Consider the following 19116-nt stretch of genomic DNA (forward strand, 5'->3'; position numbering starts at 1 on the left):
GTACATACAATTAATTATTCCGTAGACACTGTACATTGCTTGTTGAAAATGGAAAAAAAAAAACTATATTTTAAGCAAAAGAGGTTTTAATTAATTAAAATGAAAAGGCAACACTTTTGCGTACATATTATATAGCGTACTGTTCAGTACTTACAAGCGCTAAAAGTCATTGCTTGCTGAACATCTCGGTCAAAGTAAGCTGTTTGACGGGCACCGTATCTGCACTTAAAATTTCTTATCCAGTCGTTACTTGCTTTAACACGTTGACGCCGGCCTGACCCACCGGTGTGTCATACTTGTCTGCTCCATGGGGCGGCATGACCCACTGGTAGGTCATGTTTGATTGTTCCGCGGGCCGGCATGACTCACCGATGGATAGTGCTTGTATATAAAAAAATACGTAGTAAAATTTTTTATTTTATTTTAATTATTCACATTAACATTTCAAACATTCAATACAAAACAAATAACTTAAAATGTAACTTAATTAAATATAATAATTCATTTTTTCTATGCAATTTTTTAAAGCAGGCTAAACAATGTGCCGGCTTGCCCTTACAATTTTCGCAATATGTTGTTACTTTCTTTGTTCTATTCGTGGCGTACTTTTAGGCTTGCTAAGCGTTTATAGCATTCTTTGCATCGCTTTCTCGTGGATCCTTCGTATGAATTTTAAAAATGTTTTTTCTTTTTTGTTATTATTACTTCGCTAGGAGAACTCACAACACCCATCAACAGATGATCAATAAGTATTTCTGTAAATTTTAAAATTTTGATACGCTTAGTTTGTAGAGACATTAGGTTATTTTGAAGCAGGAAAGATAAAAAGGAGATATAATATCCCCACAGATATTATAGATAAAATATCCCCGCAGCCGTCAACTTGTTAAAGGATGAACAACCAAACTTCTGAGTTAAGATCTTAGCTTTTTCACAAAAGAATAGGACCCGAAATCGGGTTTCCCATAGAACGTTTCTGCAAAAACCACCCGAGAACGACATCTTTTAAATTTTTGTTTGTTGCTGCATTGATTTTCTTGAAGAACTTCCATCTTTGTTTTCAAGCAGTGACCACGAAGTTGAAAAGTGTAGGTTTGCTCCTTTTAATGTTTAAAAACGTTGATTGACGAACACTACGTTTCCGTCATAATTTTTCTCTTAAACTCTCAAAGAGATTCGGATAATTCGCGATTCGAATAGTCGGAGTTCGGATAATTGGGGTTGTAGTGTATATCGTTTCGTTACTCTAAAGGCCTTTTGGCTTGCACTGAGAGGAGAGGCAACTGGATAGAAGTAGCTTTGCCGCAGGCGGCAGAAGCTCCATCTACGGCACTGCTGCAAACACACGAATAACAATTCATTTGTAATAAAGTTCTATCATTTAATAACCCCTCAGGAAAATGGCGGTCATAGCACAATAAATTAGACATGTTACGGTTCCTCAGTCTAAAAAAGACAATAGTGCAGCAAATGCTGTAAAATGTGGGTCAGAAACTACATAGTAAAGATATTGCTACAAATTTAGATTTAGATAGCTAATTTTAGTAGAATTATAATTAAAATTATTGTATTTCCCCGTGCAATGCAGCACGAGACAAATTTTTAGAGAAAGCTATGTCGGAAAAGTAAAAGTACAGGAGCACGTGCATTTAAAATTGAATAAATGGTTATCTCGACAATTTATATTTAAATTGAATAAATGTAATTGATCACTCTGTTAGCTCTAAGCGTAATTCCACATTCTTTTTGTTTTCTAGAAATCTCGAGAAGGAGAAATTACTAGGAAGATCTTTTGCAGCCAATTGAAACTATTTAAGGCCGACGAAACAGTGAAAGATCAATGAATGGACTAACTCTCCCAGGACAAGACAGATGGCGCCACCTCTCGAGCTTGGTACGTCTCTGCAGCTTCAAGTTAAACTATGCTCTAGTGCCAGTTATGTTTTGCTCTCCCCCTTCAACATCATGCTGTGTAATTTATAGATATCGTAATTTTCTATTTTTAGCGCCGTAGTGCATCTGTATTTTACTGAGCCAGCAAAAAGCTAGTTTGATTTACTAACTAAGCGCGGCATAATAAAGTCACATCTCATGTCTCGTCTCAGTTCAATTGTTTAGTTAGTTGCTTAGTTACTGTTACTGCGAGTTGTAGTTCCGCGTGAACTGACATAAATAGGATTAGCTTTCTCTTTAAAATGCGCTGTGCATTGCGTTGTATTTAACGTTTTTAGTAGTTTTGAAGTATAACTACTGATAATTAAAGCGTGATATTATGAACACTTGTACGAATATCTCTGACGAAAATTCCAGCGCTTTGATTAACGTATTTTTGGATGTGTGCATTCAATCTATTACGAAAGCGTACTCACGCAACAATATGTTAAATATTCACATATGCCAGACAAGATTCTGGAAATTTCAACACGGCAATTATAACTTAAACGATGTCAGCCGCTGTGGGTGCTGTGTGTTTTGACATAATGATGTGTTGAGAACTGCCGCTGGGAGAAATCTATCTGCAATCGTTGAGGAATTTGCAGAAGAGGTTAATTTATCATCACCAACTGTTCATCGACATTAAAAGGAAGTTGGAATCTTGTTTAAGTTTGCCAGGCAGATGACTCATGAACTTCTAACGCTAATCGAAAAGAACATGTGAACATCTACTCTGCTCTTTATTTACGTGAAAAGAATTATTTTTTGAACATTTAGTAATTGATCATTGGACGTTTGTAAAACTTTACTCATGGAAGAGGTATCTGAAATTTCAATTCATTCCCATGAAGTATTTGAAACGGGCGTTCAAAAAGTTTCCTCCAATAAATAGCTAATTTGTTTAGAAATGACGTGTAAAACGTATTACAGTGTTGGAAGAATGTTCTGAATTCAGATTGTAAATGTAGAACTGATAATATTACTTTTTTCTTAATTCTTCAAACTATACTTCAAGAGAAGAAGCGGGGAGGAAATGATATTGCTTACGGGATGATCTGGCAATTTCATTGATCTTTCATTATCTGACGAAGCAAAATTTCTAAAATGGTTCGAAACGACAGTGTTCGAGGACACGTTTCGTTGCCGGATGCCAGGTGTGAATTAGAAGGCGATGAGTTTAAATAAGCTTCTGCGCACATTCCCTATTCCGGTTAGCTTTTATGCAAATTCGTTTTTAACATAATGATAATAAGCATTATGTGTTTAAAATGCCACGTAATGTTATAGCAGGTGTTATAACAATAAGCATTATGTGAAAATGTTCAAACATTGTTTAAAACAGTTAACTTCAAAAAATGTGTTTCAAGAATAAAACAAAGAATAATAACTATTGGGAGACACAGTGGAAAAAGAAATCGAAACTTATTTTGACATTCTTAAGTTTATTACGATAGTTAAGTTAGGCTGGCTGGAATATGGCAAAGCACATGGCTATCTTTCACATGGCAGAGGTAACCATTTCCGGCATGATAATGAAAGAATATTTGGGAAGTTGGCATCGCATTTAATTTTGTCAGATTTATTGTCTAAACCTAAGAATGGCAGAAAAAGCACTTAGTTATTTTAATTCTGTGATTCCTATCTCGATTTAAAAAAAATAATAACCAACCAGCATTTTTTCCAAACATTATGGCAATAATGGGATTTAATAACGGATTCTCTGCTAAATAAGTGATTATTAACTATTAACGTGGTGGCGATAGTTTGAATAAATAGTAAAGATGTAGTATGAGATTTACTGCTTTAAATTTGTTATTTATTTTTTAAATTGTACCCTTAAAATTGGTTGTTGTTTTAATCACTTCTTCTTTCGTCTATTTTATCACATGTTCGAATATCAAAGCTACTGAAATTTTTATTTCATGAAAGTTATTATTGCTGAATTTTGAAGCTAGTGAAATTTAAATTTAAGGACATTAATAATTTAAACTAAATGATGGAATCATTTTCATGTACTTATTCTTAATTATTTGCATATTTAAAAATGACGTTTTAGTGGCACCATCTAAAAAATAAGAAGCTAACTAAAAGCGGTAGATGGCATACTACTACATTAATACCAAATAAATACTAGAACTATGTTGTAGACACCGAACTAAAAATCAGCAAATAAATAAATAAATAATAAATAATAAAAAATAAAGAAAGAAAGAAAATAAAAATAAAAGCAAAAATATCTGAAGGCCTTCAGATTTTATATTACCCCCAAACGGTGGTTCTTTAACGTTTTGTGTGTTACTTATTAAATATCATGATCTTCGCACTTAAACCGTAAAATTCAATTCAACTGCAATACACAAAATATTTAAAAAAGCATATCAGAATTTCCGATCACAGTCAAGCGAGATAATTTTTTTTTTTTTTCCTACAGTATTGCTCATTTTTAAATCGTTGATTTGGTCCATTAAAGAAAAATTCTTTAATGTACGACAAAATATGAAATCGATAATAAAACAAATTCCAAATTCCAAATTTGGACTTCCAGATGTCCATATTCGAATGGAGGACTACGTTATTCAAAATTTGATGTCTTTAGGTGTCGTTGTGTTTTCACAATGCGAGAAACATACATACATTCATGCAGACCATTATTTAATTTCTTTAAATATATAATGCAGGGATCTAATATTTGGTGGCAACAATTTGAAAAGTGAACCGACATTTGTAGTAAACCGAAGCAAAATGCCAAAACGAAATTAATAGCCCTTCTGGGCAAATCGCACAGTTGGGCTAAAAATTAGCAAAATGGCAGTGCCGAACAGGCTCAATGTTACAGCTGATTTTATCTTCCTTTTATTTGGGAATAATAGATAGATAATTTAATAATTTAAACTAAATGATGGAAATACATCTTAAATATACAGTGGTGGCCGTTTTTGTGGACACTTTTGGACATTTTTATCTTTTTTAACTTTGTTTGCTTATAGAAAATGTTACGTTTCACAAAATGCAAACTTGTATATATCATTTTAAAGAGAATTTATTACTGAATTCAATACAAAACACAATATTCAATTATTTGCAATACAAAAAAAGTTATATGTACTTTAATATAAAAAAAAAACACAGTTATGAAGTGGTTTGTAATGTCTAGCTTTCCTGGCCAATCACTGTTCTTATTCTGAGAACCAATCATATGTTAGTAACTGCCAGTAGAAGCTGACATTATGTTTACACTCGAAACAATTCATTATTTTGCTTTGTTCTGAAGAAGGAGGACTTGTTTCTTATACACTGCAATTACAAGTAGGAATTTTTGTAAAAATTTTTAATATTTAGTCAAGAAGCAATGACATCAAATAAAAGAGTAGATTGGACACCTAGAAAGAGATGTAGTATTATTGTGTTATGAGAAAGTGGTCTTTCCTATGCTGAAATTGCAAGACAGGTGGGTGGTTCAGTGACTATCTGGAGTCCGAAAGTTTTGTTTACGATATCAGGAGACAAATTCAATAAAAAACAAAGAAGGAAAAGGCCGAAAAAGGTACACCACTTCTATTGATGACAGAAGAATAAAAAGACTATGTCTCCAAGATAGAAAAATGTCATCAGCATCCATCAGAAGTGATCTGAATGATGCTGGTGTTTCTGTCAGTTCGAGAACAATCAGGAGAAGATTAACAGATGTTGGACTGAGAGGAAAAATTCCACAAAAAAAAAAAAAAAAAAAAAAAAGCCTTATCTTAATTTTCAGCAACGAAATAAAAAGACTACAGTGGGCAAAGGAACACATTAATTGGACAGATGATCAGTGGTCACAAGTTATATGGAGTCATGAAACTAAGATATCGTTATTCGGTAGTGATGGGCGAAAATATGTAAGACGTAGAATAGGAGAAGAGCTACATCCTAACTGCATTCAAGCAACTGTGAAGAACCCAGTTAGTGTTATGATTTGGTCATGCATGTCAGCATATGGTATTGGTCGCCTTCATGTCATCGATGGGACACTGAATGCCAGAAAATACATTGACACTATTCTAGAACCAAAACTTCTACCTTCCATCAGAGAACTCTTTCCCAACAATGCTTTGTTTATTTTTCAGCAGGATTCTGCTCCTTGCCACACGGCCAAAATATCGAAAGAGTGGTTTCGTACAAAGAGGATTAAATTGTTGTCATGGCCAGGAAACAGTCCTGACCTCAATCAAAATTTGTGGCACCTTTGAAAACTCTTGTTCGAATGAGGCGCCCATCAAATAAAAGGGAACTAATTGAGGCTATAATTGTTTCCTGACATCATGTAATAAGAAAAGAAGAGCTTAAAACTCTTGCCAGCTCAATGAAACGTCGGTTTGAAGCTGTAATCAAAATAAAGGGTACCCTACTAAGTACTGATAACTCACTGCAATCATCACTATCTAATGTATATCGATAACTATTATCGTTTAACTTTTTTTGTATTGCAAATAATTGAATTTTGTGTTTTGTATTGAATTCAGTAATAAATTCGCTTTAAAATGATATATACGAGTTTGCATTTTGTGAAACGTAACGTTTTCTATAAGCATACAAAGTTCAAAAACATAAAAATTTCCAAAGGTGACCAAAATTTTGGCCACCACTGTATAAATATATACATATTTAAAGCATATATATATAATAACTAATAATATTTTGTAATATTTGCATAAAAAACATAGCTACTGCAATAGACTGTGAACCTTCTTTAAGAAATGCATTTACGGTTTCGTATGATTTTGGTCTTCTGTGGTGGCAGTGGCTTTAGAGAAATGGTATCCAATACAAATGTCTATTCATGTTTTTAAAAATACTGGTCACTCTCAAGGATAATTGATGTGCTCTATATTAAAACTGCTAAGGAGTTTTGAGTACATATGCTGTGTTTAGCACAGTTTCATTAAAGAATCAAAGTCAAAACAATTGTGAAACATTTACTTTACAAATAAGATAATTTTACTTAAGTAGAACAAAAATTAAATTAACATACTTCCCAGATATTTAAAATTGTTCCCAGATATTGAAGTGTTGATAAAAGAACTGACGTAGAATTATTTAATAGTCAGGCAACAGTTGCAGGAGTAAATGCCAAGGTAGAAACGTAACATGGTTGAAAATAAAAATCTGAATGACTGACATTCTGGCTCAGGTACAAGGGCATAGGTAGAATCATCTCTCGCGAATATTTAGCTTGGCGCACGTTCGATTTTCTATTTCCGGTCTCAGTATGCAAAGGAGACACTCTCTTATTCTAAAAATGACCGAGCAGTAAAATCGCTGAATACTGGTAGCTCCGACGTGGGATAGATTCGTGGTGAACGGGGTGGCTGCTTGGGGGGTTTCGTGGTTTTTCCCATGTGTAACGTGTATACGAGACATTTCCACTCAGAAAGTCCTCCATGAAGGCATCCCTTCTCTTAGGCAAATATCCTCAATGTGCTCTGCCATAATCAACTAAACCAAACGATACCTTATTCTAATAATAATCCTCGTAGAGATGTATTTGTCACGAAAGAGTTCACTGTATTATGCAGATTATTACAGACTAATCAACAACGCAATCTCAACGTTAAGCAAATGAAATAAGTTTATTGTTTGCAATAGTGTTATATCGAGCTGATTATACTTTATCATAGCATTTAGTTTGAGAAAGCACAACGAAAACTGGGAAATACTTAACCAAGAATCGAATCCGACGAGTAATGGAATATTGCTTTCATTATTCTCCGAAAGGAAATTCGAAGAGAAAGCTGTACATGTAATTTACTATTTTCACTTTTTAAAAAGGTCACCTTATGCGTAATAGACAATGGGATAACAATTTGATACACCTCCTAACATTTAATAAATTTGCTTCCCCATATGAACATAAAGATCAGCTCTTACTTTTAATGATGCTAAAATCAAAATATACAAGGAAAAAAAAATTAATTCAGTTTCATGAAAAATCTGTATTTCATTTCCGAAATGTGACTTTGATTGCACGTTAAAATGAGATGTTTGAAATTAGCTATGCTTTTAAAAGGCATAAGAACTTTGTAAAAGGAGTATTTGTCAAGTGCCTTTTGTATTCAATTTCTAGTAACCTTATTTCGTTAGAAACACTTTTAGTGATAATGAACGTTTACATTCTGCATAATGCTGTATGTGCTGTTTGCATCAATGATTGATTTAATTTAGTTCATCATTATCGATTTACAGAGAGAAAGTTGATCGAAAGACAAAGTATGATATCGAAAGATAAACATGTAAATAGAAATTGCTTTTAACTTAATGGAAAATTCTTCTTTCACAATACTTTCTTTACACATTTTCGCGTTTTCATATTTTTGCGTAATTGGCTATCATTTGACAAACACTTAGTCGGAAAATATCTCGTTAACAGAATTATTAATCGATTGTTTCTCATAAAATTATTTCACGTCACACTTTTAGATTTCTCCTTTTTAAAAAGAAAGGATTACTTAAACCTGATATGCACATCAGGAAAAATACAGCTTCGATCACTCTTCAGTTTCTTCATTTTCATGTAGTTGAGTCGAAATGTTTTTTTTTTATTGAGGCAATGTGTGTTTCTCAGTTAGTCTCTAGAAACATTAGAATTTTTTTGGAAGTCAAGAAAATGAAGGAATCCTCAATGCCTTTGCCGAGATTCGATCTTTGGACCTCCCGAATACGCGTCGAGGATGCTTCAAGTTACATTACGAAGCTATGTGGTAAAGTGGGAGAAAATACCGTATAGTTCTTTGATTACGATTTAAAAGATAAATCTTGAAGATCCATATCTGCTGTCTGAACGAAGATGAAGAATCATGAAATGCGACGATGTTATTCAATGATATTCTTCATATTTCGATTAAGCATAGTTAGCAGCTTCTTCAAAAGAGAAAACAGCTGCATCGGGGCTAGACTTGTTCATCATTTAACAAACATTTTATCATACATGATAATTCTTTTACACACGACTACTTTTGTATCAGTTATGACAAGGATTGATAAGTTCAATACAGGTAATGTTTTCGGAAATATTTTATTGAAAACTACGGCATTAATTTTTCGTATAATTCTAAGCCAGCGAATGTATCGCATTGGAGAACTTTCTGGTGACATGTGCAAAATTAAATCTATAGCTAAAACACACTTCAAATATCAAATTATGGCAATGGGAATTATTAATCTTGCATTCACCTGCATAACATTTGCAGTGGTACTCTCTTTTGTGCTTAAAAACCCGGAAAGATCCTCAGTAAGGCACATTTTGTTTGGATTGGAGTTTGAAAATGTAAATATTAAGGCAATGATGTATGTTCTACATTACTTTTCTTTGATGTATTTCTTATTCATGCCCATCGGTACCTTCCAGATACTTTTTATTTGCATTTGCTGGCATTTAAAAGGAGCAATTGATTATTTTACCGAATCCATGAATCCGATAAATGATCCTAAATTGAATGATCTTCTTAAGAATTATCTCTCACTTAAAGACCAAATAGCTAAGGCTGATGACGAACTTTCTCTTCTAGCTTTCATTGCAACACTCTTTAACGCATGTGCTGTCAATTTATCATTGCAACTAATCATGGACAGCAACAGCTTTATCAATGTCGCTCAAACTACCTCACTCACTGTAGCTACTCATTCATTTATGCTTTTCAGCATTATAACATTGCTACTTATGTGCTTCGCGGCCTCCAAAATATCAGATACTAATAAGAAAATAGCTGACACTGCTCACCGGATTCCTGAAAGTAAAGGAAATTCGCCGTTTACACATTTACGATTCCTCATGGTGACAAACTCCGATGTCCACTTGACCTTGTGGAAATTCGCTCCAATGAAAAGGACCTTAGTTTTTGCTATGATTGGGACAGTCATTACGTATGCTGTATTTGTACATAGTTTAAGAGGGAATGATATAAACAAGCCTTAGATAAGGTAATTTTTCTATAACCCTGTATCTTACGCAGTGTTATAAACATTTTTAATGCATTTAAGGATTTAAGGATTATAAACATTTTGTGTAATATATTCTTCTTATGTTATGCTGTGTTATTTAGATGATGGATCTGTTGCTCTCCAGTTCAGTTCTGTTTTACGTCATCTGATTTCTAATCGGGCAGTTACTCAGATAATAATATACACATTAGCCGAGTCACCTTTGCTGCCGAAAATTCATTATTCTGAATATTCTGCTTGCGTAAGACCGGGCTCACTGAAGAGGTAACTGATTGGGCAGTCTGCAGTGATAAAAATCGCTTTCAAAATAAGAGCTTGGGAAGGATAACAAGCGCATCATTTAGTTAAAGTCAGATCACTTGAGTCGCTTGGTAGTTCATTCGGAATTGTTTAATGGTGCATGACAGCTTATCTGAAAGGAGCGAACACTATAAGTTAAATATTTGAAACATAATCAATTCACTGCATCCTAAGCAATAACTGGCTTGGAGGGCAAGCAAATCTTCAATATAAGTATTCATTATTACGCATCCTAGGTAACTGTGCTTTAGCGCCGGCATGAATCCTTCTAATTGTAATCTCATTCATGTTGAACAAAAAATGAAAGATAAGGAATAAATCAAAAGTACGAAAAATGGTCACACTTAACTGCAGCCCCAATTGTCTCCAAGAATGCATCACTGATTTGGGTCCACTATGTTCGTCAAGGAACCTGTAAGGAATAATCAAGGGAACAGAACACTATGAAACAAAAAGGTCATTTATTAAGCCTAACATAAAGTAGAAAGAAAAGAAAGGAGGCGGTCAGCATCTCTGAGTGAAAACACCTAAAGTAAATCCAGGGCTAGACTTTTATGAATACAACAGCACATCCAAAGCGGCATGGCTACTTGTAACACCTCTAGTAAGCTGTTTGTCAGAGATTGGTATGTGCTGCAGAGGAAAATAAAAACACGGCTCTCAAGCGGCACTCCACCACCGGGCACAGTTCTCAGGCAACACTACACTATTGACTATACAAAAGCAGGTAAATACGTTCTACAAATCTATCATAGGCTGTATATAATGCAGAATTTTATGAGGTAAATCTACACCGAATAGATGCATTCTGTTGAAAAGGTTGAATTAATGCTTCTTATCCTTTTTTGTTTTAATAACTATAGATAGATATCCTCGGATATCTTGCAGGAAACTGTGGTTTAATTTCACAGATTCTTGAACATCCACAAATATAGAGCATACATTAAAAGTAAAAAAAGAGTCATTTGTATCAGTCTGAAATTAACCTAGTCTAGACTAAATCAGTGTTTATCCAAAGTCTATGATTATTCAAAGAGTATCGTAAAGTGTAACACAGATACGCAAAGCTGTTCAGAATTGCTAAGGTTTGGTAGCATACACTGCAACAGTGGAAGAGACTTCGTTCTTTTCATCTAAACTGGAATTGTAATCGTGCAATCATAAATTTCAGTATTTAAATTCATGTATATTACGTTTTTACTATTGCTTTACAAGTAAGATTCGGTATTACGACAACTTTCCTTTGAAAAATGTGTATATCCTTCATTAAATGAATATAGCGGTTTCCGCCCATTCTAGAACAGATCACTTGGTTGAAATACTCCTTATATACAATTTAACCGCGTTATTTTATTAATCCCGTAAATTCTTTGTCTGTTTCATTTAACGCTAGAGACCGAAAAGCAATAAAATTTACCTTTCAACGAGAAGCTAAAATAGATTACGCTTAAAAAAAATCTTCTGTACTTCTACTACTATTATTTTTTCTGTACATCTTAATTTATCCTTAAAATAATCTTAATTTAATCTATCCTTAAAATAATCTTAATTTAAATCTTAATTTATCCTTAAAGTAAATGCCATTTTTTAAACAAGACTAATTAAAATGTGTTCTTAATCATTTAAACACGTGATTTTCACGGATGTATGGAGCAAGGACTCCCAAGGACAACTTCATTCAGGTAAACTCTATCTTGCATGCCAGCGAAGTAGCTAAAGGAAGGCGGATGGGGCGATCCACCCCGGATGGCTTGGGGGATGACTTTTTTCATGTGAAACATAATTTTATTGGGTGGGTTAGTCATATGCAGCGTTGGAGCAGAAAGACGCTTTAGGATTTATTGGGCAGATTTCACTACAGTTATCTGCCTAAAGGAAGGAAGGAATTCTTTGAGGACTGACATTCTCTACGAATGGATTAGAAACTGGGAACTTTGCACGAATCATCGTTACGAAAGTGGCACTGTTTTGTATCTGCTTTATGCATGCCTGAATACAAATTTAAGTAGCCTACATTACATACAGAGTAAAACGAAAATGCTCATGCAGGCAACCCTTTCTAGGGGATTTCTCCCCAGGTCGAACTATTAATACTTAGCTATCTTACCCACTCTATCATATCACGAGATATTGAAATGTGAGATAAAGAGAACTGCGCATTTTATGAGATAAGAAAAAAGTATAAAGCCCTCTCCAGGACTCAAACTTCGGTCCTTCCAACTGGTAACCGGACGTGCTTCCAGTTACATCAGGAAATCACGTGGTAAGGAATGAAAATTCTCTACATTCTCCCCGAGTTAAAAGGCGACTGAGGAGGCTGGGACTCCATCCCCATCCCTGGTGGTGCCGAATTACTGTCCATTACCTTTTAGAGTTGGCGTCATTTGAATAGACCATTGAGCATTTTATTTCGCAGCAGAAAACGTGAAAAATGTGCCGTGCCCTCGCCGATACTCAAAATCCGGACCCTCCGAATTCTAGACCGAAGAGCTTTACAACTATACCCCGAAAACGAGCGATAACGAGAGAGAAAAACCTTGCGAAATATCACAGAGAAGAGAACAGTTTTTACATAACATAGATTACTCAAAGGTATCACGACGACATTTCAAGTCTTCATGTTCGACACGTTTTCATGCTTTTGCTTATGCCTTCTTCATTCCATCGAAACATTCGAACAGCAATTAAATTGTGGCCAAAATGGCATAAATAAAGAAGGATTCCTCATTGAGAGAGAAATATTTGAATTTTATCTCTGTGACTTCTTGGAAAGACGAAACAGAGAGGTGGAAGGACGGTCGGTTTGAATTTTGACATCCAGAATGCGGTTCGAAATATCGTAATATTATTGCAAAATTTCCTCACAGGTACTGTAAGTATAACATATTTTGAGAAGAACTTTTATAAATACAAGTCGATTAAGAATTATTTAAGATCTAAAAATAAATACTTAGTGTTTAAGATATCTTATTGTAGTTTGCACAGAATAGCAACAGGAATTACAAAACAAATTCCTGAAATGTGTATTCGACGATTTGCCTAACAAAGAAACTAATAAAATATAACTTTAAAATGTTGAAACGAATATGTTATTTCAAAAGTAAAACCATAGCTTTTAATTACTCAACAATACAACGCTTGGCGTCAAAAGCTCTAGTTATGTCACTCTGTAGAGAGATTAGGTTATTTCGAAGTAGAAGACATCAAAAATGAGCAATTCCCTCGCCCGGACTCGAATCACAGACCTCTCGAATACGCGCCGAGCGTGCTGACCACTACACCACGAAGGCATGCTAAGAAAGCGGAAGAAATACCTTATATACTCCTCCTTTTAAAGGATGACTGGGGGATTAGAGAACCCAGTCGCCAAATCCGGGTGTTAGAGAATCATCATCCACCACGTTTTTTAGTTCGGGCGCCACTGTAGAGGAATTAGGTTATTTCGAAGCACAAGACGTGAAAAATGAGCAATGCTCTCGTCAGGACTCGAACCAGGAACCTCTCGAATACGCGCCGAGCATAATGACCACCACACCATTAAGATTTATTAGCTCTTCGTGAAAGTGGCGGTCACATAGACAAGTGGAGTCTTAAAAAAAGCAATAGTGTAGCAAATGCTGTATGTGTATGTGGAGGAATAGGATATGCAGATCATTACATCTTTAAGTGTCACGTGACATCTGTTTCTATAAACAGCTAACAGCCCTGCAGAAACCCAATTCGTTTAATCTGGTACTGTTATCCTATTGTAATGCATTTATATAATTCAATTGTATAAAATACCAAGATCTCATTGCATGAGATGAGCATAAGAGCATAATGAGCTACTGAAGACTGAGAGCCGGTTCCGTGACGAGAGCAAACAGAGCTTTTAAATTAGAAGTGTTGCGATGCGGTCTCTCCTGACACTTATAGAAAATCTTACACAAGACAAACAAGTGGAAATAATATCAGGTGATTTATTATAACTGTCTGGTGTTTCCTTTACTTGTGGAGAAACTGTGTAGTAAAGATGTTTGTAATATTCGCAAATGCCGAAGATGGTTCTGTAATGTTCTGTCCTTTTGAGAAAGCAACCCTAACCATTTAGATACCAGCCTCTGACGGCACCTTATCCTTTTTGATAATGATGTGTTAAAAGCTATAACTGAGAGATATGCAACTGATTCAACAGCTGACAAAAGAAGTTAATTTATCATCACAAACTATTCATCGCCATTTGAAGGAACTTGGAATCTTGTTTAAGTCTGGCAGGCGGATTCCTCATGAACTTACTGATGCTAATCAAAGAGAAGGTGTGAACATTTGCGTTCTCTTCTTTTACGTGAAAAAAAAGCCTTTTTTTTGAACCGTCTAGTGACTGGTCGTTGGAAGCTTGTAAAACTTCATTGGTGGAAAAAAAAATGCTATTCCCATGGTGACCTTCAAAACTTTTATTCCGAAAAGCCTGCAGATTTCAGGAATGATATAAAAAACGTATTACAGCACTGAAAGGATGTTATCGATTCAGATAGAGTTGGGTCATAAATTCATATGGGTCATAAATTCAGATAGAGTTGTTTATATTAGTATCTTAATTATTTAGTTTAATTCTTCAAAAACCCACTTCAAAAGAAAAATGCAAAACTTCGAAGTTTATGAACTGTTCACAATTTCTTTAATACAAAATTTATTTATGAACGGTTCATAATGTTTCTGGGAATTATTCGGGCTATGATGTATCCCTAATCTTAATACTCGGAGAGCGTCCTTCATTGGAAGAGAGCAAGTCAATGTAAAATTTAAAATTAGACAAAAAAAGCAACTTATTTACTTTAGCGTAGGTGTTTTTTAAAAAATAAATTTTACAAGGGAAAAAATTCTACAGAAATTTGTTCTAAAATCGATCGGATCTGCTGATCGCACTCAAAATCGGTAGAGTTATTGAAAATCTACATCAAGATAAGTTCTTTTCTTTTTCGTAATTTTAAAGGGTTGATTGAAATCAAAGAGCAGCGCAATCAGGATAGTGGTTAATGATTCTGACTACCGTACCAAAGGGCCCGGCATCGAATCCCGGAGGAGGCATGGATGTTTGTAAATGCATAGTGTCTATGCGGCATAAGGGTCCTCTAATATGCGACGAGCCGAAAGTACTTTCAAGAGGTTGTGGTAGGGAAAGAGGGTTAAGAGACGCTTCGACCTGTCTCCCCTCCCGTGGGTACTGTCTCAGAATTGGAGTTTGAATTCTCAAAATTGGGCCAATCTTTAGCTCAGGAGGCGGATCTGAGCTAAAGATTGGCCTTCTCGAAGGCCACGGCTAAAGTCGGGCTGTCACCTGTATGGTGCTCATAGTTCTTGCCAACGACAGCTGCATTTAACTTCTTGCCAGGATGAATGTCGTGGGCTTCTACTGACCTTTGTCAGAGAACTGAACTGGTAATAACAACAACAAAAATCAAAGATGTTTGGCGACTTAACCCTTTATTTGACTACATTTCCCTGCGCATTTGAAACTTATTTAATAGCCTTACTTTAGTTTAAAATTTATTCTATAACATTTTGATTTTATTAACTGAATTGTTGACCATAATAAGCATTGCGTCTCCCATGTTTCCGTATACAAATGTTTATTTGTATAGTTAGCAAATCGATAGCTATATCCGAATGATACCATTAACCGCGATCACATTAAGCTACTGTATTTTATTATTTTCAGTATCTAAAAAGGACTCCTTATGCATAACACATAGTGGAATAACAGTTAGATATACTTTCCCTTGAATAACATTTACAACTTTGCTTTCTATACGATAATAAAGATTAGATCCTAATTTAGTGATGCTACAATTCGAATACACAGAATAGAATCCAATTCCATCAAAAACCTATACCTAGTTTTGACTGCACATTATAATGGATTACTTCTATATCTTTTAAAAAGATATAGACAAATTTTGTGAAGTGGATCTTATTGTTGAGTTACTCTTTTTCTACTTTTCCCATTTCACTAAAAACCTTTTTTGGAAATTAACATTTCAATCTGCGTAAAGTTGTAAAATTTGCTACGATGACAGATTTCATTTTAATTCATCATTATCGATTCACACACAGAGATCTTTTTAAAAGAATAAATAAACTACTATCGAAAGATATATGTGTAAATTGCCTTTAAGCTGATGGCGAGTTCTTGACACAGAATAGGTTCTTTGGATATTTTCTGCAACTGCTTATTATTTGGTAAATATTTAGTTGAGAAAGGTTTTGTTAATATAATTACTGATCGATGATTTCCCAGAAAGTTATTTTACGGCACATTTTACTTATTTAAGTACTTCTTTGTTCGGAGAAAATAAGATCAGGTAACAACTGATCTTATTTTCCTTCTTATTATTTATTACTGAACGCATATCAGAACAAAAAGATAATCTTAAACGTCTCGCAGTTTCTCCTTTTACTGCGGTTGAGTCAAACATTTTGTTATCAAGAGAGAACTTCATCAGTATTAGATTTAGAAATTCTTACAGATTATCTGCTTTGAGACAGTATATTTTAAGCTTCTTTAAAGAAAAAAAATCTATGACTTCTTTTACTGAAAGTTGTATATTTGTGTCTCCTAGTTAGTCTTTGATTAGGAACAAGAAAAAAAAGGGAGATCTGCTTTTGTTTTCCGTACGAAGATGAAGAATCATGAAATGTGGCGAACATATTCAGTGATATTCTCCTTATTTCGATTAAGTGTAATTAACATGTTTTTAAAAACCCAGAACTGCTGCATCGCGGATAGAGTTCTTCATCTTTTAACAAGCATTATAACATACACGGTAATTCTTCTACACATTACTGGCATCTTATCAATTATGGTAATGATTGGTACATTCAATACTACTAGTGTTTTCGGAACTGTTTTAACGAACACTACAGCATTAATATTTCGAATAATTCTATGCCAGAAAACGCAACGCATTGAAAAACTTTCCAGTGATATGTGCGAAATGAGATTTGTGAAAAATAAACACCTTAGACATCGAATTATGCTAATGGGAATTATTAACATTGCATTTCATTGCATAATATTTGCACTGCAACTTTCCTTTGTGCATCAAAGTCCGCAAAGAACCTCAGTAAGCCACATTTTGTTTGGATTGCATATTGAAAATGTAAATACTAAAGCAATAATACATGCCCTCTATTCCTTTTCTTTGATGTATTTCTTAGTCATACCCATTGACACCTTCCAAATATTCTTTATTTGCATTTGCTGGCATTTAAAAGGAGCATTTGATTATTTTATTGAAACAATGAATCCACGTAAAGAACCTAAATTTAACGATCTTCTTAAGAATTACATCTCTCTTAAAGAGCAAATAGTTAAAGTTGATGACGAAATTTCTCTTCTGGCTTTCATTGCAACACTCTTCAACGCATGTGCTATCAATTTTTCATTGCAGTTCATCATGGACGTGAACAGCTACTTTAGTGACAGTCAGACTATCTTTTTCATTTTTATTATTCATTTAATAATGCTCTTCAACGTGATAATATTCCTACTTATATGTTTCGCGGCTTCTAAAATATCGGATGCTAATAAAAAAATAGCTGATATTGCTCAGTTGATTCCTGAAAACAAAAGGAATTCGCTGTTTACGCATTTACGATTCCTCATGGTGACAAACTCTGATGTTCATTTGACTTTGTGGAAATTGGCACCGCTGAAGAGGAGTTTATTTTTTGCTATGCTTGGGACAATCATCACATATGCTGTAATTGTACACAGTTTAGGAGGCAGTGATATCAACTAGACTTAGGTAGGATTATTTATTCTGTAACCCTCTTAAACATTAAAAATATTTTGCTTTTTTCAGGCAATTCCATTCAGCTGCATTTAGCAAGAAAATGCATAGTTCCAATGGAATACAGCTTAAGCACATTCGAAAATTTTCGCTACTTTTTAAATAAATAAATAAAAAAAAAATCCTCAAGTTAAAAAAAAAGCCTGTGAGTTGAAAACAGTAGCAACTGATCGTCGTGGGGATTATTAATTTTGTTCTCAAGTCATGTTGTAACATTTAAGTTACGCAGCTCTCAAGTTCAGCTGTGCTTTACCGCATTTGATTACTAAACGCACAAGCATTCAGAAAAGATTATGCATATTACCTGAGTTAGCGTTGCCATCAGATGACACCGATTTTGAACATTCTGCCTGAGCGAAGATACAGTCTCACTAAAGAGATCATTGATTGGGCAGTTGGCCGTGATAAAATGTCTTTTCAAATAAGAAGATGGGTGTAAAAGCAGGCGCATCATTTACAGCAGCACTAATTCAAAGTAAGACTTCATAACGGTGCAGTGTTTACCACCGCTACTGAAATTGGGAAGCCAAAACCGGAAACAGCTGTTATAAATAAGAGGAGAGTGAATATGACGGTGTGCCAGGTCACATTTTTTAGTTAAAGTTAAATCACGGAAGTCTCACGGTGGTGTTAATAAACGTGGTACGTACAAAGAACATTCACAAGACAAGAACAGAACACTTGGATGAAAACTTCCATTCCACTTACACATCAGACCCCTGCGCAGACAACATTATTCCAGTCTTACCGTCGGAGTCTTTAGCTATATCAAAAAGCTGAAGAAGAAGAAAAGCCCTCGATTTGACAAGGTTATTAATATAATGGTAAAGAACTTGCAAAATAAAGACAGCGTTCATTTTCACCAAAATCATCAATGTTATTCTAGAGCGGCAATACTTCCCGGACGTCTGGAAATTAGACACAATCACTCCGATCGTCAAACCCAAGAAGCCTGCTACAGCTCCAGAGTCATAGAGACCAATAAGTCTACTTTCTTCACTCAGCAAGATTGTTGAAGCTATCCTGCTCAAGAAAATAAGCACTTACCTAGATGCATAATGCATCTATGGCA

At 34.6% G+C, this 19116-nt stretch overlaps 1 protein-coding gene across 1 annotated transcript in view; it reads left to right on the top strand.

Moving 5' to 3' along the window:
- LOC118205230 (glutathione S-transferase 1-like) overlaps positions 1-3719 on the top strand; it is a 159217-nt gene extending 155498 nt beyond the window's left edge. Inside the window, exon 5 of the mRNA XM_085822751.1 lies at positions 1758-3719. Within this exon, the coding sequence (XP_085678877.1) occupies positions 1758-1844 (87 nt within the window). The 3' untranslated portion in view covers positions 1845-3719. The remainder of the gene's footprint in view (positions 1-1757) is intronic.
- The last annotated feature ends 15397 nt before the right edge of the window (positions 3720-19116 follow it).

This window comes from Stegodyphus dumicola, chromosome 8, assembly GCF_044657685.1.
Source record: "Stegodyphus dumicola isolate Sdum_Otavi_A_Nest chromosome 8, ASM4465768v1".
NCBI classification, from domain to species: Eukaryota; Metazoa; Arthropoda; class Arachnida; order Araneae; family Eresidae; genus Stegodyphus; species Stegodyphus dumicola.